At 35.0% G+C, this 17,172-nt stretch overlaps 2 protein-coding genes and 1 long non-coding RNA gene across 3 annotated transcripts; 2 read left to right on the top strand and 1 right to left on the bottom strand.

Moving 5' to 3' along the window:
* Positions 1–821: 821 nt before the first annotated feature.
* LOC101214262 (chaperone protein ClpB4, mitochondrial) lies at positions 822–6,325 on the bottom strand. The gene is made up of 10 exons (XM_004145458.3): positions 5,912–6,325; positions 5,042–5,260; positions 4,730–4,967; positions 4,430–4,625; positions 4,219–4,273; positions 3,559–3,709; positions 3,115–3,423; positions 2,616–2,881; positions 1,546–2,475; positions 822–1,420 (listed from the first exon to the last, which is right to left on the bottom strand). Exons 1-10 carry the CDS (start codon positions 6,185–6,187, stop codon positions 1,109–1,111), a joined length of 2,952 nt encoding a protein of 983 aa, XP_004145506.1. The 5' UTR covers positions 6,188–6,325; the 3' UTR covers positions 822–1,108.
* Positions 6,326–7,506: 1,181 nt separating this feature from the next.
* Positions 7,507–16,996, top strand: LOC105435323. The gene is made up of 6 exons (XR_969376.2): positions 7,507–7,793; positions 11,713–11,780; positions 11,871–12,019; positions 12,152–13,815; positions 14,722–14,849; positions 16,626–16,996. It is a non-coding gene; the product is annotated as an uncharacterized LOC105435323 (long non-coding RNA).
* Positions 7,788–11,083, top strand: LOC101214263 (cytochrome b561, DM13 and DOMON domain-containing protein At5g54830). The gene has a single exon (XM_004145539.3). It carries the CDS (start codon positions 7,934–7,936, stop codon positions 10,628–10,630), a length of 2,697 nt encoding a protein of 898 aa, XP_004145587.1. The 5' UTR covers positions 7,788–7,933; the 3' UTR covers positions 10,631–11,083.
* Positions 16,997–17,172: the final 176 nt, after the last annotated feature.

Below are 17,172 nucleotides of genomic sequence, written 5' to 3'. Positions count from 1 at the left end.
CTCGATCTATATTTATATATGTCAATTGTCGTTGAATTATGCTCGTCTCATATTATTTTTATTCAATGAATAAACAATTTAAAAGATAAATTTTAAACCAAATTTATAATTTAATCAAAATTTAGATATCTTGAAAAAGGTTTTATAGTGTACAAACTCGTAAATGCCACTCGCCCCATATTGATTATAAAACAATAAATATTTCAAATTACATTATGCTCACAATAAAACTTAACAATTATTTGGTATAAATATCTCATTTCCAAGGAAAAAATAAGAACATTTGAAAAAAAACTCACACTAACTTTTAAAAATATCATCAAATATTTTATTTTAGAATATGTTGCAATAGCAAAAAAAGAATTATGATAATAATGTTGCAATATAAAAATCGATAATTTAAGAACCATTTAATATCATGAATTAAATTAATTTATCATAATTGTGCTATTTTTTTTATGAATGTTTTTGTAATCCAACCCAATTTTTCACTTAAATGTATTTTAAAATATTTTTAAAATTAATTTGAATATGAAAATAATTTTTTTTTGAAATTATTCACTTTGGTCAAATTCCAAATTTGTTGTGTCGGTGTAAAGGGATCACCAACCGCAAAGAGGCAATTGAATTCACCAAACTAAATAAAATATCCCAAGAGGCAAACAACACTTTAAATTCATAAATTTCTCTCTCTGGCCATCCGTCCCAGTAAATCATGTACGGATACAATTTTTTAAAAATTTTCACTAATCAATTTTGGATTCGTATCTATTATCTGTTTCTTAATATGCCCCAAAATCTCGCACAGTATGAACAACAAATTCAATAATTAAATGTCTACAGTGAAATTCGACCCTGCATTCAGAAAGGACAGGATCCATATTGGTATGATTTCAGTTCATATATTTCGCCATCTTTGGATTTGAAAGAAACAATTTTTGTTAGTTGTGAGGGAAAAAAAAGTAGGTTTGTGGACCTCTTTCAAGTTTCAATCGTAATTGAAACTTCTCATACCCAAAATTCCAACATGTTAAGAGTGTAAAGAGATCAACAAAGTCTAAACTATATCACCTAATATTTACCATAGTACACAATCTTGCATTTGAAATCAATCGTTGGCGACCATAGCCTCTGAGGTAGTGTCGTTGTTTGCTTTCTTGATGCACAATCTTTTTTGGGGAGGCAGGTCTTTGGCAGATGAAGATCTATCTATGTCGAGAATAATCGAATCGTCTTCTTGAAAATCACCTTTCAAAACTCGCATTGCTATCTCATTTTCTACTAGTTGTTGTATTACTCTTTTAACTGGCCTTGCTCCATAATTAGGGTCAAATCCCAACGTCCCTAAAAGCTCAAGAGCTTCATTAGTGTAATGAAGATTGATGTTCTTCTGTTTAAGTCTGTCGCTTAATCGTTTTATCTGAAACACAAAAATGATATGTGAGAACCAAATTTAACATCACGTAACAATAATCAGATGATATAGTGAAAAATTGATTGAGTTACTAGCATATTCCGGAGTATAAACGTTAATGTAAAGGTTACCTGTAACTCAACAATCTTGGATATCTGGGTGGCATCCAAAGGTTGGAAGACAATATATTCATCAATTCGGTTCATGAACTCTGGCCGAAAAGTTTGTCTTGCCAATCCGACAACTTGTTTTTTCATCAACTCATAAACTGCATCTTTACTGTCTTTTGTGTTACTAAGAGTTTCAAGGATGTAGTGAGAACCAATATTTGACGTCATTATCAAGACGCAATTTGTGAAACTAACAGTTCGACCTTGAGAATCCGTTATCCTTCCATCGTCCAGCAATTGTAGCAAAATGTTGAAGACATCATGATGTGCCTTTTCAATCTCATCAAAAAGTACCACAGAATAAGGCCTTCGACGAACAACTTCAGTCAATTGGCCACCTTCTTCATAACCAACATAACCCGGTGGTGCCCCTACCAAGCGAGATACTGCATGTTTCTCCATGTATTCACTCATATCAATCCTAACTAAAGCATTTTCAGTGTTAAAAAGATACCCAGCCAAAGCTTTTGCAAGCTCAGTTTTCCCCACACCAGTTGGACCCATAAACATGAAGCTGGCTATAGGTCGATTCGGATCAGAGAGTCCTGCTCTTGAACGTCGAATAGCGTCTGCAACGGATTTTACTGCAATATCTTGACCAACAACTCTCTGATGGAGGACTTGTTCGAGTAAAACTAGCTTGTCTCTCTCGGATTGTTGGAGGTTGGACAAAGGTATGCCCGTCCATTTGCTTACAATCTCAGCAATATCAAGATCTGTGACCTCTTCACGAAGCAAAGAAATTCCAGACTTTCGGAAGTCCTCAAGATTCTTTTCAGCCTCTTCTAATTGCCGGCGAAGAGATATTAGAGTTCCGTACTTGAGTTCAGCAGCACGATTCAAATCAAATTCTCTTTCAGCCGCTTCCATCTCGAGGTTAACTCTATCAATCTACCAAAGACAAAATAGAACCCAATGAAGATGACCGTCCATTTTCTAATGTAAAAACAGTAAGATCTTTCAAACTTGGGACGGATTAGAAAATAATATGGTATGGGGATGCACGTCAAATTTAAGTAATTTAAAACTACCTCTTCCTTGATAGATCGTATACAGTTCATGAAAGATTTCTCACGATCCCATTGTTCATTCAACTCTTTCTGCTTTTGTTTAAGTGAACTCAGATCTTGCTCTAATTTGCTTAACCTTTCTTTGCTGGCTTTATCAGTGTCATTTTTTAAGGAGAGCTTCTCCATCTCCAATTTCAGAACAGCTCTGTCAATCTCATCCAACTCAGTAGGCTTAGAGGTAATCTCCATCTTCAACTTTGCAGCAGCTTCATCAACAAGATCAATGGCTGCAAAGAAAAATGACATTCATGAACTCAAAGCTCAAAGAACAACAAAAAAAATCTCTCTATTGTTTTTCTAATAAAGCGTACATCAATAGAAGTATTCAAACTTGATTAACTTCATTGGTTGTATGTTCATAAAGAAAAAAGCAATACTGTGCATGGAGAAAATTACAGACAATGAGAAAGGAAGGGACTTGAGAAAAACACAAAATTTTAAGCATTAACCATAGAGTAACCTTTGTCAGGCAAAAACCGTTCTGTGATGTATCTGCCTGCTAGAACCGCAGCTGAAACAAGTGCACTGTCAGATATCTTTACACCATGATGTAGCTCATATCGCTCTCGTAACCCACGAAGAATAGAAATTGTGTCTTCAACGGATGGTTCGCCACAAAACACTTGCTGAAATCTACGTTCAAGCGCAGGATCTTTCTCAATGTATTTTCTATACTCTTTTAATGTAGTAGCACCGATACATCGTAGTTCACCTCGACCAAGCATCGGTTTCAAGAGGTTGCCAGCATCCATAGCACCACCAGTAGCCCCTACATGAAAATCATTAGCCATTTATGTAAATTCATATCAATAGTTGAAATCATGACAACAACTTCATAAACACACTAATGACGTGAATCCAGGACAATGATAAATAGATTGACAAAGTGAGTAAGTAAACAAACCTGCACCAACAACTGTATGAATTTCATCTATGAACAAGATAATTTGTCCATTTGAAGCAGTGACTTCCTTTAGCACAGCCTTCAATCTTTCCTCGAAATCTCCACGATATTTTGCACCAGCAACCAGTGAACCCATGTCCAGAGATATTAACTGCAAATGCAACCAAAAGAAATATATTAGTTTGGGGTAATAAACAAGTTAAGAAAAATCAAAGAAAACAAGGACTAAGAAACGGTACAATAATACAATGGCTAAATGAAGATGCCAAAACATATCGAATGACAAATAACAACAGAACCTAAGAAAAGCAAATAGCAAAGCCACATTTTATATTTATCCGTTATTCTAATATCCAAGAACAAGGCATAGAGGGGACTTTGAGCGAATATTGCAAGACAAAGCAGCGAAAGTTTATAGAAAATTTATAATGATAAACTTTCCACACACGCACACACAAACAGTAGAATATAATAGTAAGAGATCCAAAGCAATTCCTCAGATTTGTTTTAGATTTAAAGTAAACTCCTTTTACCTTTATTTTGAAATTATAGAGGACTCTTTGTTACAACAATGACAGGAACATGCTTATGATCAACAAATGAAATTTTCAGTTTCAATAATAGTCTCACAAAAGCGTCATTGGTTAATTAAGTAATAACCTTTCTATTCAGCAATGGTTCTGGAACATCCCCACGCACAATGCGTTGAGCTAATCTGCAAGCAAAAGAATTCAGCATCCGCATCAATAAAGAAAAAAAAACAACTCAAATCACAGATTTCAGATGCAAAACAATGAAATCACCTATTAGTGTGGAGCATGAAATTCACCAGACAATAATGCAAAATAAATCCAGCAAGGCAGTAACATACCCCTCAGCAATTGCCGTTTTCCCAACACCTGGTTCACCAATGATCACGGGATTGTTTTTCGTTCTCCTTGATAGAATTTGGATACATCGCCGTATTTCATCATCTCTTCCTATAACTGGATCGAGCTTACCACGTCTAGCAAGTTCAGTTAAGTCAGACCCGTACTTATCAAGAGCCTCATATTTTCCCTCAGGATCTTTGTTCAAAACAAAAGAAAAAAAATATAATCAACTGAAAAAAATGAACAAACAGATAGCATACAAGAGTATTTGACAAATGAAGTTCAATTCAAATTTTTACTTTGATCAGTCACCCTCTGGTTTCCACGAACGGCCTGAACAGCATCCTTCAAGTCCTTTTCACTAAGTTGCAAGTTCTTAAATAATTGCTGTCCAAATCTCTTATCTGAATGGAAGGCTAACACAAAATGTTCCACAGAGAGAAAATCGTCTCCCATTTCTTTTTTATGTTTCCGAGCATTGTCTAGAATCAAGCCTAGATGTGTGCCTATTATTGGACCACTAGTTTCACCCGTTACCTGTTATAAGATTCACAATTATTCGTTACTTTTTAGCTTTAAAAATTAGGCATAACTATGTTATCTCGACATACCTTTGGTTGTTGAGCTATAAAATCAACTGTAGCCTGCAAAACTGACGAATTGTCAAGTCCAGCCTTAGAAAATATTCTTCTTGCTAAACCATCCTTCTGTTCAAGAAGTGCTTTCATTAAATGTTCACTCTCCACAACTTGTTGTTTGTTCGCCCGTGCAGTATCAACTGCACCAACTATGCCTTCCCATGCCATCTCAGTGAAGTCTGTCTGATTTATCTGCTTAAAAAGAAGTGCTGATCAACTTATACTTAGCATACAACAGACATTGATATTTTCCGATCAATCATAGAAATGGATTGAAAAAAATCCCCTACTAGATTTCAATTACCACTGGAGGACGGGTTTTCTCAGCAAAGAGTAAAATTCAATCGATACCATTTATGGATGCTGAAAATAAACAGAAACGCCGTAATTTTGAATTGTTAAAGCCTTGTTTGATTACCATTTGGGTTTTGAAAATTGAATTTATTTTCTAATAATATTTTAGAATGATTTTCATCTTATTAAGCTAGATGTTTGATCTTAGTTAATTATTGTAAACAAATTGGAAACAAGCTAATGGTTCTCAAATGCTGACCGAAAAGGGTGTAATCTCTCCAAAAACCCACTCATTAAACATTGACAATTACTTTTTCCATCAATCTACAAGACCACGCCATCATTAAATCAATGTATAGAAAATTTCAGTCAATTCCAACCCTCTTCAATACTTCCACCACCAAAAAAGCTAAAACAAACTTCGAATAAATAGACACCGCTAACAAATATAGACGATAAATCAATCAACTGGTCATCTTCTTTACTCCACCCTCAATCAAACCCCAAAACCAAAAAAAGAAAAAATGAGCAAAATGAGCAAAATCAAACCTGAGAAGAAGAAGCCGTAGCAGAGTAACGAGAAGGAAGCGTAGAGTGGAAATTCCGAGTAAAAATCGTAGCCAAATACTTGGCCGACGCCATGGAAGAACCATCGACGAGTCTGGAACCAAAAATCTTGGCAACAGAAAGAGGGGCGATGAAATTATCGAGAGAAGAAGATGAAGAACGCGAACGAGAAAGAAGAAAGCGAGAATGAGGAAGCTTGGGGGCGTCAATGGCGGCTAAAGCAGACCTGGTGAGCTTCGAAACTCTTCTGGTCGCCATTTTTTTCGATCAAAGAGACGCAGTTGGAGAGGGCAGCGGGAGAAAAATGATGAAAAGAGCTTGACGATGGAGTAATGGAAGCTTGGAGAACGCTCGTCTTTGTTCTTGAAAACATTCTACAAATAGTTTCTAGAAAATTCTGTTAGTTTTCATTTAATTCCTATGGTATCATGTAAGAATATAAATCATTTCTACCGTCCATACATTGAACTGAAAGTACTTGTAAGGGCGGATTTATTAACGACTTATGCCATTGCATTTTGGATTTTTTTATTTTAATATTAATCTTCGGTTAAATTACAATATATTAAATATAGCTAAATTCCACTCCACTAGGTTCAAATACCATCTGACAATATTTCATGAAAAATATATTATTTTTGTTGTATGCAATTTTTAAATTCACATATTTATATTAAAAAAATAATGTAAAAACTGTCGATTTTTCTTTATTGTTACAAATATTGTGAATGTTATTAGAATATCAGAAAAACATTGATATATTTTCTTTTCTATATAAAATTTATAGATTTGCTAGTTTATACGAGATATTAAGATCAAAATTAAAAAATTATTATAACACATTTCTTTAAGTTTTGTTTTATTGATTTGTTTATATGATTTTAAATATACATTTAATATCATCCTTGTTTGTTTAAAAGAAAATTCTTCACTTTAAAATTTGCCTCACGGGAGCTTTTAATATCATTAACAAAGTATAAAATTTGTGTGTATATGAGACGAAAAGTAAAGATAAATATGGGTTAGAGTAAGTTATAATCTAACTATAATTATTTGTTATTATTAAGTTTAGTTCGTTGTTCGATATAAATATGTTATTCGCACTTATCTATTGTTATCTCATCATTAATATTGGAAAATTTTCATAAATCCACCAAACCACCAAAATAATAAAACTACTAATCATTTTTTTTAAATTTACATTAGTACTGTAAATGACAAAACTGTTAAAAATATTTAATAAAATTTTTGCTTTGTATTTGTACTAAGTTATGTTAAGGAACAAATAAAGTTTGTTAAGTTATTTCCGACTTGAAGCATTGTGTTCGTTCACATTAAGTTAAGTTAAAGTTACGAATTTAAGATTTAAGTTGGACAGTTAGACACTTCCTTTAGAAGCGTTAGGATTGTTGAAAGTCACGTTCACACTCAAAAACGCACATTCTGAATGGTGCATGATATTGTCAGTTAATATCTGTTACTAAGATATATAAAAATTTGATGTATTTTGTTTTGTACTTGACAAAGTAACTATTTAAGAATTTTTTTTTTTTGAAGAAAGTGTGAAATTAAAAATGAGATTGATACATTTAATTTTGTATTCAGCAAACAATTCCTTGAACATAGACGAACAGAAGAAAATAAACCCTAAGATCTACGAATTAAAATTTCCCATTTGTTTATTTATTTTACACAATGCTTTGAGTTTGTTGCTATTGCTTTAACGCACTAAACCAAATCAACGTGTCCAGCAAAAAGCCGTCCAAGGCCCAGTCTAAGAAACCGTCCTCGATTCTTCAGTTCTTCCAATTTGTCAATTCCAATTTCCGATCGGGACTCCATTAATCACCGCCCAAGATCTCTGGTAATAATGCTACAATTTTGATTCATTTCATTTCACAACTTCGACAAAGAAAAACACTGTATAATCTAGATTTCGGGTGGTGTTTCTGATCCTAGCGAGATAGAGATAGAGAAGGTGATTTGGATCCCAATCTCGTCCTCATGCATCACACACCCATTTTCGTTGGGTGTTTTATCTTTTTATGTTCGATTATTTGTTGCTATGTGGATGCTGGATCTGGTTGTTCTAAAACAAGTCCTCTCGTCGATTTCGAGTCCGAATTTAAAATGGTACAGCATCAACTTAGAGGTTCATTTAGGATAATTGATGATTGTTCTTTTAGGGTTTCGAATTTTGATATGCTTTCTGGTACCGATGTGCACTGGTGGGGTGCGATCGCTCTTGATTTTACTAATTTCACGTCTGGGTTTGTTGTGTCTGATCAAAAGCTTAATGAAACTTACAAAAATGCTTCCTTCGTTGTGCGTTTGAAGAAGAATGTTAAATGGGATCAGATCCAAGTTATGGCCGCATGGGACCTTCCTGCTGCTTCGGATTTTGGACATGTAATTCTACAGAGACCGGTTAATGGATCGGCGGGTAGTCCTAACATGGCTCCATCTCCGTCGGAAGGTGGGAATTCAGGGGAAGAGATGAAACCGGCTTATATTGAGCCCACCACGTTTGAGAATTGCAAAGTTTTGGCCGATAACTACAGGGTTAGATGGACATTGAATACCAAGGATAAGTTGATTGACATCGGGCTGGAGGCGGCAATACCGATGACAAACTACATGGCATTTGGGTGGGCAAATCAGAGTGAGAGTTCTAATCTCATGATTGGGGCGGATGTTGCTGTGATGGGGTTCAAGGAGGACGGAGTGCCGCTTGTGGATGATTTCTACATTACACAGCTCAGCGAGTGTATGATAAATAAGGATGGTACGGTGCATGGTGTTTGCCCAGATACAATTTTTGAAGATTCAGATCCTGTTGTGGTGAACAATACTAAGTTGATTTATGGGCACAGGAGAGATGGGGTGTCGTTCCTACGGTATCAAAGGCCTCTGGTTACTATTGATAGGAAGTATGATATGCCTATTAATCATACTGAAAATATGACTGTCATTTGGGCCATGGGACCGATGAAACCGCCTGATGCAATTCGGCCATTCTATCTTCCTCAAAATCACGGTGGGACTTATGGGCATCTAGTTCTCAATGTTTCAGAGCATGTGAATGATTGCTTGGGTCCGCTTGCTGCAGAAGACAATGAGGATCAAGATGTTGTAATAGCAGATGCAAATGCACCACTTGTTGTAACAAGTGGTCCGGCTTTGTATTATCCAAATCCTCCCAACCCTGCAAAAGTTCTCTACATAAATAAGAAGGAGGCTCCTCTACTGAGAGTTGAGAGAGGAGTGCCAGTGAAGTTCTCAATACAAGCCGGACATGATGTTGCACTCTACATTACTTCTGACCTGCTCGGTGGAAATGCTACATTGAGGAACATGTCTGAGACTATCTATGCAGGAGGACCCGAAGCTGAAGGTGTACAAGCCAGCCCCATGGAATTAACATGGCAGCCTGATAGGAATACTCCAGACCAAGTTTTTTACCACTCAATTTACCAGCAAAAAATGGGTTGGAAAGTGCAGGTTGTTGATGGTGGTTTGTCAGACATGTATAACAACAGTGTTCTTTTGGATGATCAGCAAGTTACATTTTTTTGGACGCTGTCAGAGGATTCTATAACTATTGCGGCTCGTGGTGAGAAAAAGAGTGGCTATCTTGCTATTGGATTTGGAAGTGGAATGATTAATAGCTACGCTTATGTGGGTTGGATGGATGAAACTGGTAAAGGCAGAGTTAGTACTTACTGGATTGATGGAAAGGAAGCTTTAAATGTACATCCGACAAAAGAGAATTTGACTTTTGTGAGGTGCAAGTCAGAGAGTGGTATCATTACTCTGGAGTTTACCCGTTCCTTAAAGCCATCCTGTACTCAAGGTCACGGACCGGAGTGTAAAAATGTAATTGATCCCACCACTCCACTTAAGGTTGTATGGGCAATGGGTGCTAAATGGGTTGATGAACATTTAAGCGACAGAAATATGCACTCTTCTCGCAGCAGTAGGCCTATGCGGGTGCTGCTTATGCGTGGTTCTGCAGAGGCAGAACAGGATCTACAACCAGTATTAGCTGTTCATGGTTTCATGATGTTCCTTGCTTGGGGTATTTTGTTACCTGGCGGGATATTGGCTGCTAGATACTTGAAACATGTGAAGGGTGATGGATGGTATCAGATTCACGTTTACTTGCAGTATTCAGGTTTGTCAATCGTCCTACTTGGTCTTCTTTTTGCTGTTGCTGAGCTTCGGGGTTTTTATGTCAGCTCAGTACATGTTAAATTCGGGATTGCTGCTATACTTTTAGCATGTATGCAGTCAGTAAATGCATACATCAGACCAAACAAACCAGCCAATGGGGAAGTGGCTTCCTCCAAAAGGATTTTATGGGAGTATTCACATGCCATTATAGGCAGATGTGCCATTGGGGTTGGTATTGCAGCACAGTTCACTGGAATGAAGCATCTAGGTGATCGATACGATAGTGAAAATGTCCATGGGCTTATTTGGGCTCTAATTAGTTGGTTTATGATAATTGCATTGATGGCTATTTATTTGGAATACCGGGAGAGGCAGCGGAGGAGGGACAGAGCAATTGGAAGAAGCAATTGGGTGCTTGGTAATGATGAAGATTCTGTTGATCTTTTGGGTCCGACTATTTCAATTGAAGGAAAAGAATCTCATCCTTCACGAACTATGGAAGTTCAGTTAGAACCTTTAAGAAGATAGGATTTTCTTCTCTAAACCTATTCTTTTTTTTATATGGAGTTGGTCCATTCACCGGCCTTGATTTTTGCACGGAGATAGCTGCTTTGGGTTTTATTCTTGAAGCTTTCACTGAGAACACGAAGGGGTTTGTCACTTGCCAAGACATTGCCCCATTTGCTCTGCCGAAGATCATCATCTTCTTACTTATTTTGGAGTACAACAGGACACCTCTACACAATTGAAAAGGATAATTTCTACTGTTTGTTTTTTGTCAGAAAGGATAATAACGCTGGCAAATTTTGTCATGTTTCAGCTATACACATTTAGGAGGTTCGTAGGTGTGTCCACTATGGGCATGAGAAGTAAAAATTTTCATTAAAAGAAATGAAAGCGATATTTGTTGTATATATGAGACTCTCACTGATACTCTTGCCTTGCAGTGAAGATATTTGAAATTAACGTTATGTTTGATCCCATAATTCCCTCATACGCAAGGTATACATAGGATAATGATTTTTTTTCCCCAAAAAAATTTATTTTTGGCTGGCATTTTTCAAAGTTTACTTTTTTTTTTTTGGGGGGGGGGGGGGGGGGGGGGGGGGCGATTTCGTAACAAAAATTCTCGTGCAATAATCTCTAGTGTTGAAGTTTGTTTTGACGGATGTGGTTCATTGTTTAATCTTACATGATGTGAGTGTACTGAAGTTGAATCATTAAATGATTCATCTGTTTGAACTGATATCTATATTGTATCACGTCCCTAAACCTCTCAAGGTTACCCTAACTAACAAGTTCTATATCTGTTTTGAGTGATAGAATTAAAGAACTTGCAAGTGAGAAAAATAATTTTTATTTGAATGATAGAATTGTCTAGCACATTTGATAAAAGTGTGGCTGCAATCTTTCGCCAAGTGTTATTCCAGAAACTCTTGAACTTCAAATTGACAGGTGTCTGATAGAAATTTAATCTAATAAAATCTTCGTTTGAAATGGTTCTCATGTTTTCTTTTGACACTTTACACTGGTACATTTGGTGGAAGAGGTGATATTATTCTGTCATATGGTCATTGGTCTATTGTTGTATTCTCATACAAATTTTTTAGGCCATTTATTTCATGTCTGTTGAAGAAGGTGCAAGCCAAGCTTGTGGAAGAAGTGCGCTGTTCTCTCTGTAATTCCTTTCTTCAACCTTGATTTTGTGCGTGTAGATTTTGTAATGATCAACTATTGAATATATTTTTCATCCTTCTACATTTTACAGGTTAGCCTTGGACTTGGAATTGTGCTGTACTCTTGCTGAAGGGATGATCTCATCTGCACTGAAGAGTGAAAGTTGGCATTAGAAATGTCAAAACTTTTGTTTATCAGAGCTGCTATGAGGAAAATATTAACTAGCTTGCAGAATAAGTGGTAAGTGAGATCCAAGTGTCTCTCTTTTGGGATTATAGTTATGCATTGCTTTTAATTTGTTTCGATTTCTTAAATACACGCACTCTTTTCCCTCTAAATTCGGAAGTAACATTTCTGTATAAACTTCATTAGGCTAGTTTTTGGGATCGGATTTCCTTACACCCTTTACTTTCCAGCCCGAGAAGCTTTCAATTTCTAGAAATGGACATCCCTCTATTCATATCATTACCAGTTTCAAGCACAACAAGGGAGTAGTTGAGCTCGATTCTTACTTTTTGGACAGCTCTAAAGGATGTTTGGATCCCCATAATTGTATTGGAATAGAATGTAATGTAATAAAAAGATTCATGTTTCGATTGAGCCTTTTGAGCCCAAATTGTTATTAAAAACTTATTTTGTTTCAGCAGTTTTCAACTAAACCCTATTTCCCACCGTTTTCACACTTTACAATCACATTTTTTTACCACCCTCGATTCGACAAGTATTCTAACACCTCTCTGATTGGTAGTAATCCTGATTATATTCCACTTCACCAAACACTCCTCTAATGTTTGATGTATTTCTTTTTACTCTCTAGACAACAGGATAAATCACACCCTCGTGTTGTACCATTGCTCAAAGGAACTTAAGTAATTCACTAAATCATAATTTCTTCATGTTTCCCTTCCCTCTCCCATTAGATTTTCAATATATCTTCTTTCCAAAACACCGAGAAGAAAGAACCATATCTATAGTCATAAACATCTTTCATTTCCCTACAAAGTCTTTTCTTTCTTCATGTCCCACAATACCATAAATGTTTTTTTTTTAATAGACAATACCATAAATGTTGGTCCTTCGTTTAAGACCAGTATTTTTTTGTTGATTGCTGTAATTATTATCACCCAATCATCGCGGTGACCTTGCTTTGGAGAGAACAATTTGTTGGTCCCAGCTAATACTAGAAGTTTCCATCATTTTGTGTGGGCTAAACACTTTCAGTCTTCAAAGATAAATACATAATTTAGGACTTCGAACCAGGGATCATTTCACTCAACTGCCTCTACAGCTTGTTAGCAGTGGCATTTACTTAAGAGAGCTGATTGACAAGAGAATGTACCCAGGCTATAGAATATCTTAATCAAATAGTCGTAGTTCTAGTTTCGATTAAGGGTCACACACCTGACTTTCATAGTGAAATGAGATGTATTTGACTGAGTACTCGGGGAAAAAGGTTAAATTATATAAGAATTACCATTGAATTTTGTCACTTGTTTATCTCCCTTGAACTTTCTAAAGCATCTGAAAATGTGTTAGGAGTATAATTTTTTAGAATTTTGGACTGAGATTGAGACATGAAATAGTGTTAGTGAATTGGAATGAAAATTTAGATTGCTTCATCGTCTAGGTCTTGTTGGCGTACATAGTTCTAAGTCTATTTCTATATGAAATTTCCAAGGATTTTTATTTCAATGGTAGTTTTGAAACATTTATGAAAGTTGTGGGAGTAATATAGCAACTTTTTGAACAACGGAAGAGATTTTGCTCAGACTTAAAAGAATGGTTATGTTATTGTTGACTTTCTAATTTAGATTTCATAGGGAAGGGCTGAAATACTCAAATGAATCCATGAATATGATTTATGAACATGTGTGTTTCTCTTGAAATGATTTGTTGGTCGAGAAAATTTTACAGGAGGAAGTGCTGTTTATGGACAATTGGATAGCGCAAAGGAACCGAAAGTAAAATCCTTAGGAGGGAAAGACGATAGGTGCACCGAAAGTTGTCGACATTATAAAATGAAGGTGGAAGAGAAGGTAAATGTTCATTGTTTTCTTCCTATTTTTTTTATAATTTGTATAAAGTTGAATATTTAGCCAACGTAGACATAAAGATGAAAGGCTCAATTTTTCAGCCTTACGAGTGGTTGATATAAGAAAAGAAAAATATCATTAAAAAGAACAAAAAAAAAAAATAATAATAATAATAATATATATATATATATATATATAAAGTTGAATCTTGATTAAATAACCTGGCTGGTTTTTCTGCTTTTGAAGGAAATCATAGGAGTAAATTAGTAATTGTTTGTGGTTGGACCTTGGTGGGTTAGCTTGACTTTTGATGCAAATAAAAAGTGGAGGTATGCATTGGTTGGTCAGTTGGTGTCGATTTTTTTTTACCAAATCGTCACTAGAACCAACTATGACCAATTTAATAAATGTTCAAAACGACATCGATCATTAAGGATATTGATCGATCGACTTCAGTTTGATCAGACAGCTCAATATTTTAATCTATCATGTACACTTTTGGTGAAAGGTACAACTCAATATTTTATTCGATCATGCACACTCTTGATGAAAATTACCTTTCAGCAATCAAAAGGTAATTTAGAGTTTATACGGATTTTAAAAAAAATATTTAAACCCAAATGCTTCAAGTCTCTCCCTGAAGATACTACATAATAAGTAATTTATCACACTCGATGTTAGGTATGAGGTATGTTAGGTACTGTGAAAGTGTTTTTTTTTTAAATAGTGCTTAGGTGTATCTGTCTAGGTGAACTAGATATTATAAGAGTAGAACATATATATAGTCTATTTAATTTGGAGATGACTTAAAAGTATGAAACATCCTAAAAGGCGTTTAGATTGAAGAAATGAACATAACTAAACGATGAACTTTCTTTTGAAATGAAGAATAAAATTTTCTTTTAACAGCCTTTGGAAGGGGAAGGGCTAGCTTGTGATGAAGGTACATCATTTGGGCTCAGCCCATGAAAGTATTGTCCTAAGGAGAGGGTAAAGAAATGATCGTGTGATTGGAAGGAAAGGAAAGGAAAAGAAAGGTCAGTCTTAAATGAATTAATGATTATTGATTAGTATTTCTTTAATAGATATTTTGGTCGGGATTCGTTGACTTTGAATGTTTTTGTACTAAATTGACATTTTGAAATGCCCCCATGATTTGGCTAAAGAAATAGCACAACAACTATTGCTTTTGGTTGTGGTGGTTTCTTTAGAATTTAGTGTCCTTGTTGCTCCACTAAACCAAATGTGACCATTTATATTTCTTTGGTTATTAAAAAGGTTTTAGTTGGATGGTTAGTGTAGCTTATTTCATCATTACTTTCCTTATTTTTCTTGTTTTTTTTCTCAAAGATTGAGTGACTAGGAATCCTTTGTTCTACACCTTTTTCAGACATATGGCCCCTCCTATATTTTTTGGTGGTCCAGTTTGATTTTTCTATTTTGATAATAAGATTATGAAACCCATCATGAATTGGCTAGAAGGGAGGGTCAGTCAAGTGCTACCTACCTAGAATTTAATATTCTATCAATTTTCTTAACGCCAAATATAGGAGGATCAAATAGGTTGTTGTGTAGACGTGCATAAGTTGGTCATGACACATGTTGTGTCAAAACGATGTAAAGGATTTATTTATTTACTTAGTTATTAGATTAAAACTTGTTTGGAATGACTTTTTTTTAGTGTTTTATATAACTTAGTAGGTTAGTTTTAAATTCTAAACAGCTTGAATGATAAGTAATAAAAGTAAAATAGGTGGAACAAACCCTACCAAATTCATTCTTAAAAACACTCAAAATTAAGTTAATCAACAAGTCCAGCTAAAAATGGATCAAACCTAAGAACAAAAATGTGTATAAGACTAAACTTTTGTTAGAGTTGCATAATAATTTTCTAATTAGAGTGTGATCATGGTTTTGGAAAGGGTGAATTGGAGATGACATTTAATAATGAAAGAAAAGCAACCACCATTCAATGAAGATGCAATGATCCATTTTGCCTCTACCAAAAGGGTTATAAATGAGATGTGGAAAGCAGCTTTAATACTTAAAATAGGACACCCCACAATCCTTAGTGCTACAAATTTTTTGCTCCCCACTTGAATTCAAGGTTCAAAGTACTTGTTTGGAGACCATGTGGTTGTCTTTGTGCCTTTCAATTTAAGATTCCCACATCCCTTCTCTTCCTTATTTTCCTTTTTGCATTACTAAGGGAAAAAAGTGAACTTTTCATTAACATTTTGGTTTTATTTACCTTCATTCATCTCTGTTTTCTATGCTTTTATATATGTTTTACCTTAAACTTTGATTAATTAAATAGTAACTATAGCTGACATGGTAGTGTAAATATATATATATATATATATATGATGGTTCTATCCGTTTCTTTATCACTATTCAATTAAATGATTTGATGTCTTTATATATAGTTAGAATGAGCATTTAACAAACCATGCAAAAAGGGGTTAGAGATAAGTTTTTAACCACAAAACTTATATTCTTCTAAAAGTTGCATATCCCTGAGTTTTCATGAACGCTTTCAAATTGCCTTCACAGTAGAAATAATTCTAAAAATGTCCAATGAAAAATCAACTTCGTTGTGTCTGTAACATGAGACGTTGGATAGTGACTAAGATGCTTGGATTAAGTTTGAAAGAACAAGATTGACATTGAAACACGTCAATTTTCTCTAATATTTTAACAATACGTTTAGAAACGTTTACGAAAGGACTATAATAATATTGGCATTGATTTTTTAATAACCATTGACAAACTATTTTATAAATTAATCTTTCTGTGAATGATTTACTTTGTAGGAGTTGACAGGTTTGGTCAAAGCTTGGTGGTAAGGTGCAAGTTGATGTCACATAGCATTAAGATTTGAGAGAGAGAGAGAGAGAGGAGGAGGTGAAAGATAGGGTGTGCAGGAAGAAGGTAAAAAAGTGGTTACTGTGATTGATTGATTAAAACCTTTTCTTTGGAGTTTGGCACTGTACTTTTTTGGGCTGTGAAATGAAATCTATGGCCATATATATATCATCACACCATCATGCATGTACAAATGTACTATCTACTATACAATTGTACATTTTTGTTTTCCCATCTCCATCTAGGCACAACATTGACCACTCCCTACATCATGTGAAATCAATCTTTATACATTTATATATATTCATCTTTTTGTTTACTTCTATTTGTTTGTTTCAATCACCACTTTTGACGATATCACGTTCTTATATCTTTAAATTTGAATTCTCTTCATGTGTTCGGCTCAAGCAATTTGAAATGTAGGAGTTGAGAAGTAGAGATTTATAAATCCCCTCTTCTTCTTTCGTCCAAGTAGTTTGTAGGTCTCATCACTAT

This window comes from Cucumis sativus, chromosome 4 (genome assembly GCF_000004075.3).
Source record: "Cucumis sativus cultivar 9930 chromosome 4, Cucumber_9930_V3, whole genome shotgun sequence".
NCBI classification, from domain to species: Eukaryota; Viridiplantae; Streptophyta; class Magnoliopsida; order Cucurbitales; family Cucurbitaceae; genus Cucumis; species Cucumis sativus.
The sequence above is the reverse complement of the archived record's forward strand: the minus strand, read 5'-3'. Positions and strand labels throughout refer to the sequence as shown.